Below are 16,667 nucleotides of genomic sequence, written 5' to 3'. Positions count from 1 at the left end.
ACCGCTCAACGCCTACTGGGTTGCAGCCAACAGCGGAGCCAAAAGATCTTCTTGGTGGCAAACACAGAGGCCAACCCAGTCTTGCCCTTGACTACTGCAGGACACTCTTGGCCAGCCCCACTCTTTTCACCTGGTTGTCGAAGCTGAGCTTCACCTGCCTCATCCGGTAACAAGTGGCTACCATGGCAAAGCACACACAGATTTGCATTAGCAGGATAACTACAACGGGGTGCAGCAGTGCGTTGAAAATGCCAGTGGCCGTGGGGGACCAGCCGAAAAAAACTTCCCACCAATGGTGTTCTCCCACCCTCTTAATTCGTTCCATTACCTGTTTTATAACTTTGCCATCATGGTGGACTGTTATTAGGATCTTTTTAGCTTCGGCCTTGGCATTTTCTAGCAGCTGCTGCAAATTCGCGTGCTCTAACATTTCTTTTACAAGCGATAAATCCATACCGATGGGGGTCGGGGTTATACTACGATACAAGGTATAGTTTCTGATTAGCAACTGGCTAGTAAACACAGGTGGTTTATACACAAAATCACAGCCTCTAATAGTAGCTACATTGCAAGCACACATATTTGAGTCGCTAAACACGGTCTGGTTATAAGCTTCATTAATCTGCACGTATTTACATGTCGTTCTGAAGCACACACAGCCTTTCCCTACGTACACTAACATGGTTTTTTTACTGCTCTGGGGGTTGATCTCAAAGTGGCACACCCCTTCTTTGGTGTCAAAGCACACGTCACTTGCTTTAAGGGCATCATCTTCGCATATGAATCCCAGCCCCCTCTCCAAAATGCAGGCTTCCAAATCGACCGTCTGCCACTTCCCATTAGACAGCCTGGCCCACATGCGGTGGTCCAGGGGGTAGACCACAGACCCGTTTGTGTTTACCCCCAGGGCCACGATGGGGTAGACCTTTTCAATGCGAGCCTCAGCCACAGTGAGGACGTGGGCAATGACTGCATTGAGAGCCTGGTCATGGGTGAAGTTGACGAGCCTCCACCACGCTTGGAGCTGCCGCTCCTTCTCTGTGGCCGCGTCCCACACGATCTTTCGGATCTCAGTGGGCAGGACGCCGTTGTCACCGTCTCTCAGGATACCTGCAACGACACTCTGCACCCACATCTGGGCCTGGATGCAGCTAAGAGCAAGAGAGACGTTACTTTGTTCGATGCCCAGGGCTCGCAACACCACCTGATGGTCTTTCTCACTTATTTGTTCCCAGGTGGGAAGCACCTCTGACACAAGCCACTGCCCCATCCCAAGGCTGGACAGGGATGAATTCAGGGGCTTGAGGAGGTTCTGCACACCCGAGGTGACAGCCTCCAGCTTGTTTGCTAAGACCTCAGCATTCATGCTGTTGAGGACTCCCAGGCCAGCACCTCCTCCTCCCAGTGCTGTGGCCAGCAGGTCTCTCCTGGCCCGGGTGCCCTGGAGGGAGCGGCTGTGGAGCCATGCCAGCCAGCCAGTGTGCAGAGTAGACAGGAAGGGGGCACAGTGTGGTCTGACAGAGGAAATATTGACAGTGGACAGAGACAGCACCACCTTCTTTAGTGACCGGACAGGCCCTGTCAACAGCTCCTGGATGTGATTTTTCTTCACTACATAAGGACCTATTTTGGAAATAAAAGGGGGCAACACAGCAGTGATGGCAAATTCTTTTTTAAATCCTTCTGGGCCTCCTATCCACCACTTTCCTCCAAGTTCAGGAGACATTTCTACGCTCAGGTTTCCTTGACACCACACCTGGAGCTTTATGATTAGGTGTGGGCAGCGTCCATAATCCTGATTATACCATGAAGCCTCCACATCTAATTCAGATCTGTCAAGTGTTTTGCTCTGACAGAGGCAGGTCAATGGAATGATCCACTTGTGGCCGTTAGGGGCTGCAACAGTCACGGTGGTGCCATTAATTTGCATTGGGTCAGCTACACTTTCTTGGGAGTATTTAATTTCCAGTTTTACCTGGTTGCCAATTGCAGCATAAGGGGCTGCATGCCAGGCCAAAAAATGGCACTTTGAGATTTTAATGGCAGCAAAGGATGGTGCTGTGGTGCTGATCTTAAATTTAAAGGACAGCCCCACGCTGTTGTGTGCCCAGAGGCAAACCACAAAGACTGGATGGACCAAAGTAAAATTGTACCAGCAGTCCAGTTTCTCCACAGCACAGATTTTTTTCTGATTGTTCTTAGTTTCTATATCAGTGACAGAGATTTGAGTTACTTGCTGGTGAGTGGATCCATTAATTACCCTGCACCCCACCTTTATTTGCTGTCCCATCTTCCCCAGCAGCTGTGGAAGTCTGTTTGTGCTATCCCAGCCCCATTCATTTTCCAAGTACACCTCTGCCCCATGCATAACCACTGTTGACAAATTTAAGCCTTTGTTAGAATTTAATCCCATGATTCCTGTATGCTTTATGTAAGCTTGGGACCAGGGCCAATCAGTCCCAATTTTTGTGTGCCTCCTAACCCTGTGCTGGGCTGTGGCCTGTATGTCAAGGTGCCTTTCTAAGTGAGAATGAATGACATTTTGTCCAAGGTGCTGATGGGTTGGTTGGACACATTGGGTGCTCAGCACTATGCACATACCAGAAAGCAAAGTAAATCCTGCAATCACAAATTTGAAAGCATTTTCCCCGCAGCACAAACAGGGCTGGTGATGCCACGAAGTTCGCCCTTCCCGCTGGTCACAATCGCCTTCCATTTTCCTTTATCTGCAAAACATAAGCAAGGCGGGCTCTCCAGCCCCGTTAGTTTCCCTTCCATGCTTTTAATTGTGAAGAATGGAACCATTTCTCCTGCCTTTTTGCCCCTTTTCTGATTTCTACCTGGTACACAGAGGGGCTGGCCTTGTTCACAACCCTAACAGGCCCCAGCCACTGGGGTTCCAGAACCTGGTTCTTCTCCCTAACCACTCGGTATATTACCAGGTCCCCTGTGTTCCACTCCACGGGGCGCAGTAGCACTCCCAACTGCTTATCCATCTTAGGGATGCTGGTCTCCTGCACTGAGGAGAGTTGGTGGTAGGTGGCTGACACCGTCCTCAGCATGTCCTGGATCCACCTGTCCATCAGCACGCGGGGCTGCATTTCATCCGGGGGCTCCCCTCCTTGCCACCAGTGCTCCAGAAACTTCGGGTCTCTTGCAGGAGGAAATTTGGAGGGAGAAAGTGTTTGAGATGCCAGAGACCCCCTCAGTGCCAGCAAGGTCAGTGGGAGCTTACGATCCCAGTCTTTCCTTTGCTGGCACACAAGTTTCCTCAGTGCTGTCTTCAGTGGTTGGTTGGGCCCCTCTGCTGAGACTGGCTTCTGGAAATGCCCTGTGATGTGAAGCTTTTGCTTGATTCCCAGGGCCTGGCACACCCCTTTTGTGACTTCCCCAATGAAGCGCTGGCCGTGATCTGAGTGGATCTCCTTTGGGATGCCCCACTGTGAGAAGATGTGCTCTACCAGGATCTTTGCTGTTGCACTGGCTGTGTTGCTTCGAGCTGGGAATGCTTCCACCCACTTGGTGAAGATATCACTGACCACTAGGCAGTACTTATTGCCTTGGGCTGTTTGGGACAGAGGGCCAATAAACTCCATCTGCAACTTGCTCCATGGCCCAGAAACCCTCTGGTGCCCCAGGATGGCTTTGGCTGTTTTGGCATCGGGATTGTTGGCTGCACATGTCAGGCAGTTGCTGACATACCTCTCCACATCCTCTCTCATTTCGGGCCACCACCCAGCACCCTGCAGCCTCACCATGGTCTTGTCTGTCCCCAGATGCCCCTGCTCATGAGCCAGGGCCACCAGCTCTGTCCGGACCAGTTCAGGCACCACCCAGACTGGGAAATCTGCCCCCTCCTTCCGTGCCAGGACCAGCCCTGAGACATCTTTCCACACCTTGCACCCTTTGTACTCCCTGCCCTGCGCTAACTCCCAGAGCCTGGGGTCCTGTGCCTGCAAGCCCACCAGATCCACACTCTCCCAGTGCCTGCTGGGAGCCACTGACACTGGGCCACTCTCTGATATCTTGCTGGCCTTCCACATCAGCCCTTCCTTGGCACCTTGCTTGGCTTTGGCATCTGCCTCCTTATTCCACTTGGCTTCCTCTGTTCCCTTCTTGTGGGCCTTGACCTTAATGATCTGTGCTGGGCACGTCCTCTGCTCTGCCAGCCTTGCAAGGTACAGCAGCTTTTTGGCATAGGTGACAGGCTTGCCATCAGCTGACTGCATGTCCCTCTCCCTCCAGAGGGGCAGCCACTCCAGCGCCACACGCACCACCCAACCCGAGTCAGAAAATATGGCCAGCGGCTGGTCTGGTGGTGTGTTTTCCAGGGCAGCCATCACAGCCACCAGCTCGGCAGCCTGGATGGAGTGAGGCAGGCACCTCCCCTTCACCACCTCCCCAGTGCCCCGGTTGACAGCAGCATAGCCAGTGTAGGGCACCCCATCCTCGTGGTAGTTGGACCCATCTACGAACCACACAACGTAGCCTCTCTCCTTGGCCTTCTCCAGGCTGAGGCTGCTCTCAAAGAGGGGAGCCCGCCATGGCTTGGGGTCAGTAAGGGAGACTCCCAGCTGCTCCCCATCCCTCTCTGCACCGATTATCACCCTGTAGGCACCAGGTGAGGGGTCCCCGGGGACCTCCTTGTTGGTCAGCGCCAACGCCCAGTTGGCCATCCTGGGGCAGCACAGGGGACCTTCATCCCCCTTTCCCAACAAAAGGTACCTCACCAGGGTGCAGGAGGTCCTCAGCAGCACTGGGGCTGACCCCAGCAGGTACTCCCAGTGCTGCAGGGCCCAGGTTAAGGTTAAAACCTCCCTCTCATAGTCACTGAACTGTTGCTCAACAGGCGTCAGAAGACGTGAGGCGTGGGCAACAGGGAGCAGGTTGGCACTGTGTTGCTGGCTCAGGGTGGCCTGCAGCCCACTCCCTGTACTGGCCAGCTGCAGAACATAGGGTCTGTCCCCTCGAGGATGTGCCAGCATGGGGGCTCTTGACACACCCTCCTTTAAGGTCTTCACTGCCTCGTCCTGCTCTGGCCCCCATTCCCAGAGGGTGTTCTTTTTCAGGAGGTGGCAAAGGGGGGCTGCTTTCTCTGCATAGCCCTCAATGAACTCACGGCACAACCTCAGGAGAGACAGGAAGGACCGCAGGGTAGTGACATCAGACGGTGCTGACATCTTCTGTATTAGCTCAACCCTCTGCTTTTCCAGTGAGCGCCCTTCCTCCCCCAGGGTCACCCCCACAAAGGAGACCTCCTTCCAGCACATCTGGGCCTTTGTGGGGTTGATCCTGAAGCCTGTCTTCTGGACAGCCCCCAGTACCTCTGCCAGCACCTCCAGGTTCTTCTCCTTTGTCTGGGTGTGGATGAGGATATCACCAGCACAGGACAGCACGCTGTCCCGGTGGCTGACCTGCTCCCACATCCTCACCACACGGGCATGGCAGATGGCAGGGGCATTGTGGAAACCCGGAGGGACTCTGGTGAAAGCAAATTGCCGTCCCCGAATCGTGAAGGCAAACTTATGCCAGGACTCAGGGTGCAAGGGGATGGCAAATGATGGGCTGGTCAGGCTGAGCACCGAGAACCACTCTGACCCCCGGGAGATGGCTGCCATGATGTTGGGATACTTGACAACCGCGGAGGTCTGCACTGGGGTGACTTGGTTCAGGGCACTGAAATCAACTGTCAGCTTCCACATTTTCCCATCAGCTTTCCTCAGGGGCCACACTGGTGCATTGCTGGTGCTCTGCTGCTCCACCAGCACACCCTGGTCCAGCAAGGTTTTGACTGTGTCCCACAAGCTGTCCTCAGCCTCAGCTGGGTACCAGGGCTGAGGCTGAGGAGGCGGATCCAGCCCTTTGACTGACACAGCAGCATCAATCTGCCCACAGTCCAGCTTACTCCTTGCCCAGACCTGGGGGAACTGCTCTGTGACCCGCTTCACCCGGGGCTCCCACTCAGGGTGGACCAGGATCTCAGGGGCTTTCACTGACATCACCCTGTGGCTTGCCGGGATGACGGGCAAATCAATCTGTGGGCAGTGTAGCAATGCTTGGTTTGCCAGGTCCACCACCACCCCCATCTTTGTTAGTGCAGGGATGGCTAAAATTCCTGGCTTTCCTTTCATTTCCATTTTCCCAAATTTTTCAGACCCTTTGGCAGCCCCAATTTCAAAGGGTATGGGCCCTGTAAACGGCACCGAGGATTTCTGGCCGTTTGGCCCTGTCAGTTCAATAATTTCAGAGGTTTGGAAGATCCCGGCTCTGCCGGGGGTCATATTCAGAATTGAATAAGAGGCACCAGTATCAATTAACATCACTTGTCCAAGCACCCCTCCTCCAATAGTTGTATCAACTATCAGGCGCCCCCACAAATCGGTCTTAATCGGTGCCACAAAAAGGGGCGATGCAGGTGCCTGGCAGCCCTATTGCTGAGTCTTAGACCCTGGGTCAATCGGGTGGGAGCTGCTGTGCTTTTTGGCCTCATGCAGGGCCAGTTTTTGGAAGAGCTCCGCATCCGGCAAGCCATCAATGTCCTCCTGTTTCTCATACTTTATCAAGCGCTTCCTCAGCTCAGCCCGCCAAGAGTTCGACTTCTGAAACCTCATCCCTTGCTGGTTCTCCTTCCCCAGCCCCCCCTTGCCATCAGGATCTTTTCGGTTGTCTCCTTGCATTTTTCTCATCCCTCCATTTTGGAAAGACATGGCCATGGTTTTCCCTTTCTTCCCCCCCAACATGTACCCTGGGAATGCCTGCTTTTGCAGCTCAAAATTCTGGTTCAGGATCTGCTCCAGCTCTGACAGAGGCTTTTTGGCTGCATCCCCACCAGCAATCACCCGCAGTGGGGGTGTCAGCCCTACCACCAGTGGCTCCTTGAATTCAGGCCTGTCAAAATTGAGGGGGGAGTCCTTTGAGCCAGGCAGCCCGGCCATCTGGTAGAGCATCTTTTTACGGTTAACATAGGCATCGGGCCTCTCCTCAGGGTTTTGCTTCTCCTGATGGAAGAGCACTAAAGGGTTGACCTCTGGGAAGAACACCTTTAGCACAGCCAGCAGGACGTCCCCAATATCCTGGACATTGCCCATCTGCACATCCCCCGGCAGTGATGCAAAATCATCTGGTTTCATGCTCTTTCTCACAATTTCTATCAGGTCACTCACAAAGTTGCCATTCTGGCACTTGGGCAGACGCTGGATCTTGGACAGCCAGTTAATCGCTGTCTCCTTTGTCAGTGGCCCCAGCATCTTCCCCACTGTCTTAAGCTGCTCAGGAGTAAACCAGAGCACAGCCCTGTTGGTGTCTATGGGCTGCAGTGGGACATGGCTGACCGGCTCATCGTGGGGGACCTTTTTATCTTTGGAAGCCTCTACCTCCCCTACTTGCAGCTGGCACACCTCCTCCCGCAGAGGAGCATAGGGGGACGGCCTGGTGGGGCCATTAGCACCCCACACATCATCCTCATAATCGTAGTGGGGTGGGTGCAGGTCCAGGGAGTCCTCCCCCTCACCATTCCCGATCATGGTCCTCTTGCCCTTAATGGCAGCCACAATGCCCCTTGACACCCCCAGCTCTGCCTCCAGCTCCTGGATCTTGGCATGGCATACCTTGTGATCAGGGCCAGTGCCCCGGTCCCGCTGGACGTCCTGCAGGACCGCCCGCACCGCGCTCTGCGCATCGTGGGTCTCCCCAATCCACTTGCCAACCTCCTTCTTCAACTCCTCCGTTTTCAGTTTCTCATAGCCCAGCTTGTTTTCCAGCCGGCTAATCTCCACCGCGCTCCGCAGGGAGTCCCCACACAAACCCTGCACCTCTGCCCGCAGGTTGTCCACCTGGATTTTGAGCTCCTCCTTGGCCTGCTCCAAGGTCTGCACATTGTCAAGAGCCTCCTTCAGCAATCTGGACAACTCCCTGCCTACCATCAGCAAACCCTGCAAAGCCGCTCGCTTCTTACACTTGTTAGTGGGTTTGGGCTTTTTATTCTCTTCTGACCAGCTCTCCCACTGCTGGCACAGCTGCTGGTACGCATCTGGGCCCTGGAAAGACCCTGGTGACCAGATTGGGGGGAGACACTTCTGGAGCACAAACTGCTCCAGCTTCCAGCTGCTAACAATGTCGCTCATCATAGTGAAGGGGATGGGATCTGAGACGGCTCCGTCTCAGGGCAAAACTACCACAACACACCAGCACTGACAACCTCTTCAACCCCTCCACAGAGCAAGGCTGCAACCCCGCAACCCACCCCTCTGAAGAGCCCCCGGGGGGACACCGAGCCTGGGCAGAAAGCAAGGGGAAGGTGGAACAGGAGGCCACAGCCGAGCCGGCAGCTGCCGCGAGCCGCCGGCTCCCGGGGAGGGAGCGGGGAAGGGATGAGGGAGCGGGTAAAGAAAGGAGAGATGGAGTAGGACCCCAGTAATAAGATCTCACCAATCCTCAGCTGAATGTTCCGGCAGTCCCAGGAGATTGGAGATGGTCTCTGCAGAGGTCCAGCAGATCCGACACCTTTAAGGTAAAGGTGGTCACGAAGTCTCAGCCTGATGATTTTTATAGCCATGGCAGGTCGTTGTTTGGGGCCGGTGACACCTGTGTTTACTTCCTTGGTGGCTTTTCCTCCTCCATGTGCTGCCTTCCCAAGGACACTTTCCTTGTCTTTCTTTATCCTCTTCAACACTGATTAGGGAAGCTGAGATCACACGGCAGCACCTGCACTGCCCCTTATCTGTTTGGGGGGGTCCAGGATTAGTCATGATTCACACTGAACTTCTGCTTGCACCAAATGTCCTGAAGAGGGAGAGCTGGAGCCTGTCCTCTGATCGTCCATCCTTCCAAATCCCTCCATGGCCCACTGTACACCCCATTAGCACCTGGGGTTTGTGAGGAGATCACACACAAAACTCACACCTGACACCTGTAACAAACACAGTCCCACCAAACCGCCCCCCAAGCACAGATCTATTTGCCAGGGAGGGATGAAATGACAGGAAAATTCACTCAAGTCATTATTTAGATCCAGTTTGGCACCTGGTCTTTAAAAGCAGCATTTTTCCGTGCCACAGCCCAGCCCATCATACACTGGCATGGTCCTTGGGATTACCCCATGAGATGTCAGGAGCCTCCTTTGTGGTATTACATCAGCTCAATGGCAGCTGTAAATCTGCACCTGCAAAAGCAGATAGACCCCCCAACCTCACCATACAAACCACATCTTAGCTTGGAGAAGTTTAGAAAATATGACCCACTTGTTTTGGGGTTTTTTCTGCTATTACAGCCAGAAAAAGGTACCAATCGTCTCAGTGAAAATGCATCATTTTCGTTATTGATTTTACCTCTAATGAGATACTTCAGAAGTTAAACCCTCCACTAGCATAAAACCACTTTAAAAAAATTTTGAAAGGAAAAAAATATGTCCACACATGGCTGTTGGAGCTCCAGGGAATTTTAATCCTGCACCCCTTTACCCCCAGAGCAGTCCTTATTTCAACATACTGCAGTACTGGCTTGTGTTGGACTGGTCTGGAGGCTGAGCAGCCTTCCCTGACCCCCAAAATCAGTCCTTTTAGCCTCAAAAGCACAGAGAGAATGAATTTTTCTCTATTTTTATGGTAGCTGTTTTCTCTGGCCTGGAATTTACAGCCCAGCTGCAATTAACCTCCTCTGCAGCATGGGAGTTCAACAGAGACGAAGTCCAAGCTGGATCCTGCTTCTTGGCTCTAAACCCTGTTCTACACCAGTGTTTTGCTCCAGCCCCCCAAAACAAACACTTTATTGTAGGAAACTCATAACAGGGGGAAAAGAAAGAGTGAAAATTGCAGAAAAATTAGTGAAAGCACCAGAAATGAATGGTGTGGTGAGGTGGGCAGGATGCAGGCTGGAAAAAAGAAGAGGGGCTGTTCCCCATTAGAGTAGGATGGGTTCACAGGGATTTGGTTACACTGGGGACAGGGACGGTTGTCTTTAATTTCATAAAAAGAACCAAAATTCCCCTAGAAATTGTGCAGCTTCATATTACAAATACACCAAAACTCAATGATTTCCCCCCCAACATGGCCCAACCGTGAGCCAAACACTGGTGATTAGGAGCTGCTGTTCCTCAACAAGGTCACCGACAAATCTTGCTTGTGTGAACAGATAAGATCAACTTACACTCTTCTTTCCTCCCATTTTCTTCCCAGGATAGCAGCCCCAAACAGTGTGGGGATGTTACAAACAGCAGCTGTCTCCTGCACGTCCACACAGTGCTTTGATTTTTGTTGGTGATACGCTGCCAGACAAAAGTATTCCTCCTCCAAAATGTTTTCTTCTAGGAGCAACAGCCAGTCCTGAGAACAGCTTGGCCACTGGTAAACAGCAATTTTTAAAAAATTACATTTAATCTGTGTTCCAGTACACTATGCTGTTACATTTTATATATTCCTTTTGCTCTCTCTAAAGCTGCTATAATGTCCTGGGGAGTCATCCCAGTGTAAAATCCTCATATCCAAGGCTGCAATGATGGCAAAAGCCACCTCTGAGAACATTTCTTGTCCTTGCCAGGAAGGCAGAAGTTGCTCGAGGTGACAGTAGCAGTGGGACAAGAGGGACACAGCCATTGCAGCTGCTGGGGATTTTGGGGTCAGCTCACAGACTTCACCACAGGGATAAAGAAAAAATTCATTTACAGTGGCAGTTCTCATAACAAGCACTGCCTGCCCCCCCACCTCACAAAAAAGAAATGTTTCACCTCACTCTAGGGAGGGTACAATCTCAGTGTGATGTGAAGCAAAAGGGGACAGATGAGCAGAATGTGAGGACAGCAGAGGCAAGTGTTGCTGCAACCCACATCAAGGGCTGAAGCACTGAAATGAGTTTGAAAATGCTAAAATTGCCTTCTCCTGCCATGAAAGAGTTAAGGAGCAATTCAGCCCACCCTAAAGTTTAGCAGATGAGCCTATTGTGGCAAGGGTTTTGCAGTTAGCAACCCGCTTCGAGCAGGAAATCAATTTAAACAGAAGTGGGGAGAGGATGTGCTACAGCAGCATGGAAAAATCTGGTACAAAACGGACCAAAAGCTTACAGATGCAATATTGTTCTTCCTGTTCATCTGCCAGCCCAACCCTGGGGGAGGTTTCTCAGTGCCCTCAAGTGAGATTCCCTTTTCTGAGGAGATGCTGGGGATAACAAGTAACTGCATGTGGGGGACATAAAAGAAAACTGAATCTCACTTGGCAGCCAATAGGGCAGCAAATAAATAAAAATAATAAGTGATTTCTATTTTTTTCCCAAACATGAAAATATTGAAGCCTGCTGTTCATCTCTGTAATTTCAATTCATGCATTTGTCTTTGAATCCTAAACCCCAAGTGCTTCAAACCTCTTCCTCACAGATATTTCAAAGTCATTCTGATATTTTATCATTTAAGTATTTCTGCCTATGAGCCACGTGCTGTCACAGCTACCAAAGCAGCACATGCTGTGAGATGGGGAGCCCCAGCAGAATTTCCTCATTTTTGCGGTTTTTCAGACACAAATTTGTTTGAGGTTTCCTGCTCTTGATTTCAAAGCTTTCTGTGATGCCTCACATCTCTGCTTTATGTTGGGTTGGTCTGATATTCTCCATTTTCCAGAGAAAAACACCTCCTGCTATAAATTCTGCTGAAGAAAACAACCCCACGGTTCAAATTGCATCTTTTCCTTGTTTTAAATGCTTTTTTTAATTTCAAAAGGGGGGGAAACAGCCAAAATTCATTATTTCCTGCTTTTATCTTTAAGGCCATGGTCCTACATTTGTAATTTTTTGGTAAAAGTAGATTAAAAGAAGGAGGAATAACTAGGTGGTGAAATATGAAGGTATCATAATTAAAAATCAGTGAGTTTTCTTGGTTTTATTTCCAAAGGGGCTTTAAGGGTACCCTGTGAAGTGCTGGAGAAGAGCATAGGGCTGTTGCCCTGATGCACTCAGGTTTGGGGCTCGGTGCAGAAGAAGCTGCCAGGTTGAGGCTCCAGGTGCTGCTGTGGCAGAGGCTCTTTGGCAGCTGCTGGTGAGAGATCTGCACAGAGAGGGGCAAGGACTTCCTGAGGTGAAGCCACCCCTGCCACCAAGGGGTGACAGCGAGAGGAAAGGGAGAGCTGGCACAAAACCCCTCCGTCACCGAGTCCGCCACCATGGTCCGGCCATGGCTCCATCTCTACATCTGCCTCCAGATCCCAGGTAAGAGGGGATCATCTCTTAAGGGTTGAGGGCACCTAAAATCATGCTGGAGCCTCTCTTCCACCACACTCCAGCAGCTGGACGATGGAAGATTAAATATACCATCACACTGTAGACCTACAGGATATTATTACCTATTTCCAATAATTTTGGATCATGCTATCCATAACAAGCTTTAGGTTTTGGTCAGTTCTGAACTGGTCAGGAAGCAGGACCAGCACCTGCTGTGAGTCCCTTCCAACTGAAATAGTCTATTCTATTCTGTTCTATTCTATTCTATATTCTACTCATATTTCAATACATAATGATATAGACACAACAGAGTTTTTGCTGCGCCCTCAGTGCAGATGGACTGTAGGAAGCTGCTAATGGAGAAGTTAAAATAGCTCCTCTCTCCACTGCCTGTGTAACATGAAGATGATAAACATCCCATCAAATTTTCCAAATCATCCAAAGACTGAGTATTTCCTAAGGGCCACAGCTGGAACTGGTGTGTTATAAAATCATTCTGCCTAACAGGTTCTGATACCCTTATAGATCTGTGAGGTGGGAATCCCACTGAGAAAAGCTCAATAAATGAGAGTTTGCTTTGCCCATGCAAAAGGAAAATGAAGCATTTTTAAGGTGCTGCAGACTGGTCTGGCCAAGCACCATGATTCCCCATGGTCCCCTTGAATACACACCAGGGAAGGGAACAGGGAGGTTTTGGGGTTAAAGATATGACTGAAAATGAGTTTTCTGCTCTGTCTCCATCCCAGCTCACTCCTGGCTTGACCACTGGCACTGAGCTGAGATCTTCCAGAATCTCTTCTTATCTTTTCTGATTTATATAACTTAGATAGTGTCTCCAACAGGTCAAGGATAAGTTTTCATGAAGAGTTATGTTTCCCATGCCCAGCAGAGCCAGACTTCAGGGTACTCAAGGAGACCCTGAAGCCCTGCTGTGCCGTGGCCACACACATTTCATCTTCTAAAAAACACACAGGTGTTTGCCAGGGCAAAATTTGAGAGAATTACGCTCTAAAACCTTAAAATTATGTATTTTAATAATAAGGAGACATTAATGTTGTCACAGAGCCAGAGGATATGGTGAAATGCTCCAGCTGCTGTGCAACACTTGAATTCTGGCATTGCAATGTTAGTGTTCTGCAGGACTGGCAGTGATAGAGCCATTGGTGTGGGGACAGAGGAAGGCTCTGGACCCCTGTCAGTTACCAGAGCCCTCTTCTCTTCCCATTGGGAACATGGGAGACATCAGGACCTTGTGCCACATTTATGGCTTTAGGTGTACTTGGGTCATCCCCACAGCACTGGGTTAGCAGGGCTGCATGAGCCTGAAAAAACTGCTGTACACAACTTCAGGATTTTGAAGAAAAAGGAACATTTTAAGGTAAAAAAAGACAAGAAACATATATTATTGAGCTGTTTGCACAGCTTTAAAACATGCCTGGGAAAGAGACGGGGGAAGCAGGAGTGTCCTTATCTTCAGAGGGCTGTTTTTCACTCGGTCTCAGAGTATCTGCAGCTTTGCAGGACTGTTTGCTGAACAGCAAGGATCACAAGTTACCTGTTTTCCTTTCCACAAGGACACATCCTCACTGACACAGACATCCCTCACATCTCCCTGGGCCAAACAAGACTCAGATAATTTCCACAAAAGCTGCAAAGCCCAAACAGGGCTTTGGTGATGCCAAACCAAATCTTTGAACTTCACCACTGCCCCTCACTCCCTCTCCTTCCCCATGTCTCAAAATTCCTTTGAAAAATATTACTGTCTGAAAACTAATATCAAATTGGCTCATTTTGAGATATTTTGCACATTTTTTGGTCTCTTTTTCTGCCCCTGCAATGTTTATCAGAGTTACATCTTCAGTTAGAAGAATAACCTGGCAAACCAGTTAAGAGGCACAAAAAATTTGTTGAAAAAGGGATGAAATGTCTGAAAAATGAGAAAGGTAAGGAGGGCAGAAGAGGGGCATCCACAGGAGCAGGCAGGGATGCTCTTCCCTGCATATATAGCCCTGAGGACACCCTCAAAACCATCCCTCCATCCCTCTCCCTGCCAGTGAGCCTCCTCCATAGATGAGTGTCATAGAGAAAAGTCTGCCTGTATAATTTGGCTTGGCCAAAAAAATAGCTGGAGAACCCAAAAAGGCCTCTGAGGGAATATGGGAGCATCCTAATAAAAATGCTCCTGTTTCTCACTTCTGTGACCCCCCTGGTCTGTGTGTCTACGTGATTTTATTAAGCCCATAAAGAAAATCTATACTTTGGCTGAAAGAAAAATAATGAAATTAAAATAATAACTGTATATTTCTCTTTTTCCTTAGGTTTTTATACACTTTTAACCCAAACTCCAGAGCACCTTCTAACCCAAACTAACAGTAAAACCGAAATGCTCTGTGAGGTGAAGAAGGAGCATACTGGGGTGTACTGGTACCGCTGGAGCCAGGAGAGGCAACATTTCGAGTTCTTGGTGTTTTCCAACATGCTGGGCAAAGCCACGTACGGCACAAACGTGAGCCGGGACAAATTCAGTGTCCATGAGGCAAGAGCCCACAGCTCCTACAGCCTGCACATCAGCCACCTGCATCCCTCAGACAGCGGCACTTACTACTGCTCCATCTCCCAGTCCTCCCAGCTCCTCCTGGGCAGTGGGACACAGCTCAGAGTGGGTAAGCAGCACCCTCGGGGTTCCAAAATGTGCCACCAGTAGGCTGTGATGAGGCTCCCTGGGACAGGGGTGGTTAGTTTTGGTAGATTCTTCCCAGTTTTGAGTTGTAAGGTTGGGGCTCTGGGGAATTTCTGAAGAGACTGGATAAAGCAGAAAATGCAGAAAATAGCTGAAATTTAGGTCAGCTTCATGTGATAGTCCTTTTGCCATCAGCAGCCGCTCTGTTGTGGGCACGCCTTGAGGACAGCATTGGTCCTAGTGCTTTAAGACTTCCACGGGAAGACCTGATATTGCCATGCCCTGCATTTTTCTCACTCCCTGCTGTACTTTGGATGAGAGGCTGGGTGTGTGCCCTGCTCAGCTCACAGGGTCTTCCATGCCATAATTCTTCCTTACGCTCGCTCCAAGTGACAAGAGCAGCGAGGCCAGAGAGTATCACCCCTCACATCTCTGGGGTGGATCTGATGGCAGCTTTCAAGACCATCCTTCACAAAAAATACTGAAATGGGATTTATTCCTCAAAGCTCACAACCCACTATCCCTGGGGAGATCCAAACAGAAATGACATTTTTCTGCAGGTGTCATGGGTGGAGAGAGGCTTTACAGACATCTGGTAACACAGAAGCTCTTTTCAGCCCATTTTCCTTTTGACCACAGAGCAGTAGTTGATGCAGAAAAACTAATGTATTTGAAGTGGGATTCAGCCTCTATTTTTGTGGACTTTTAGGGAGACAAATAACTTATTTAACTAAGATACAAATAACTTATTTAACCAAAATGCCGCTATAGCTTCTGACTCTAAAGCAGAGCCAGTGTCCCAGTTTTTCTGGGTTTTTTTTTTGCAAATATACTCCGTACCTTGAACAGGATGAGAAATCCCATTTTGGATTCTTGCAGGCTCAGAGAAATCCTGGTTTAAGATAAAGGAGAATTGTTTTTTAACAGCTGGGCACATATCTCTGTGCAGAGCATGAAAAACAGGCTTGAAACGGCTTGATCAAGGACACCAATTACAAAGTAAACAGCAGCAGGTGCTCTGGGAGGACTCTGGCTTTGCTGTATGTTTTCCTTTTTTCCTTTTAGTTCTCATGATAAAACAAATTTTCTTTAAGTTTCTTTTCCCTAAGTCTATTATAATGTAAGGGGGAAGTTGTCCAGATAAATCCCAAAGCCCTGATACCTCACCTTTTCATGTAAAAGAATGGTTGTTTCTGTAGGAATTTACATCCTGGAAACTGAAAAATAAAATAGTTTTCAATCATCTAAATTTTTTAATAAATATGGTTTGAGCAGTCAGACATGCAGCTATTTAATGACATTACTGGCATATTTTCCTGGCCAACTTTATTCAGAAATGAATGTGTTCTGTTGTAATTCAGATACACCATAACAAATCCTGCCCTCATTTTATCAGGAAAAAAAAAAAAAATCAAATGTTGAGCAAAGATTAGAACAATGTGAACAAGGAAAAGATCCAGAGATCCCTTAAAAAATTGCAGTGCCGCTGAAATCTCCGGCTAGCCATGACTTTGTGCAATGCTGGTGAGACAATGCTTGGCAGCAAATGTCACTCAAGCAAGTTTGGGGGTTTTCCCTGCATTAGCCTTCTCCCCTCCTTTACCTGGTACATTCTTTATTAACACTTTTAAAAGCTCTTGGTAATTCTGTGACCCCCAAGAGGCTCAGGTCAAGCTCACCCCTGTGAGTGACACAGCCCTTTGCCGGGGTCACTGGATGGGGCTTGTTCCAAGCGCCAAAATTTACAGCCCCTCTTTCCTGCCTTTGGAGATCTCTGCTACACTCAGTG

The 16,667-nt window shown here is 49.6% G+C and overlaps 2 protein-coding genes across 2 annotated transcripts in view; one reads left to right on the top strand and one right to left on the bottom strand.

The window, feature by feature from the left end:
• Positions 1-6,413: 6,413 nt before the first annotated feature.
• On the bottom strand, positions 6,414-8,717 carry LOC107203433. Its single transcript, XM_015625562.3, has one exon. The coding sequence runs from the start codon at positions 8,124-8,126 to the stop codon at positions 6,429-6,431; it is 1,698 nt and encodes a 565-aa protein (XP_015481048.1). The 5' UTR covers positions 8,127-8,717; the 3' UTR covers positions 6,414-6,428.
• A 2,072-nt stretch (positions 8,718-10,789) lies between these two features.
• CD8B (CD8b molecule) overlaps positions 10,790-16,667 on the top strand; it is an 8,103-nt gene continuing 2,225 nt past the window's right edge. The window contains exons 1-2 of the mRNA XM_033513832.1: positions 10,790-12,186; positions 14,517-14,863. Of these exons, the coding sequence (XP_033369723.1) occupies positions 12,141-12,186; positions 14,517-14,863 (393 nt within the window). The 5' untranslated portion in view covers positions 10,790-12,140. The remainder of the gene's footprint in view (positions 12,187-14,516; positions 14,864-16,667) is intronic.

This window comes from Parus major, chromosome 4 (assembly GCF_001522545.3).
Source record: "Parus major isolate Abel chromosome 4, Parus_major1.1, whole genome shotgun sequence".
In the NCBI taxonomy this organism is placed as follows: domain Eukaryota; kingdom Metazoa; phylum Chordata; class Aves; order Passeriformes; family Paridae; genus Parus; species Parus major.
This window is presented reverse-complemented; position numbering and strand designations above follow the sequence as displayed.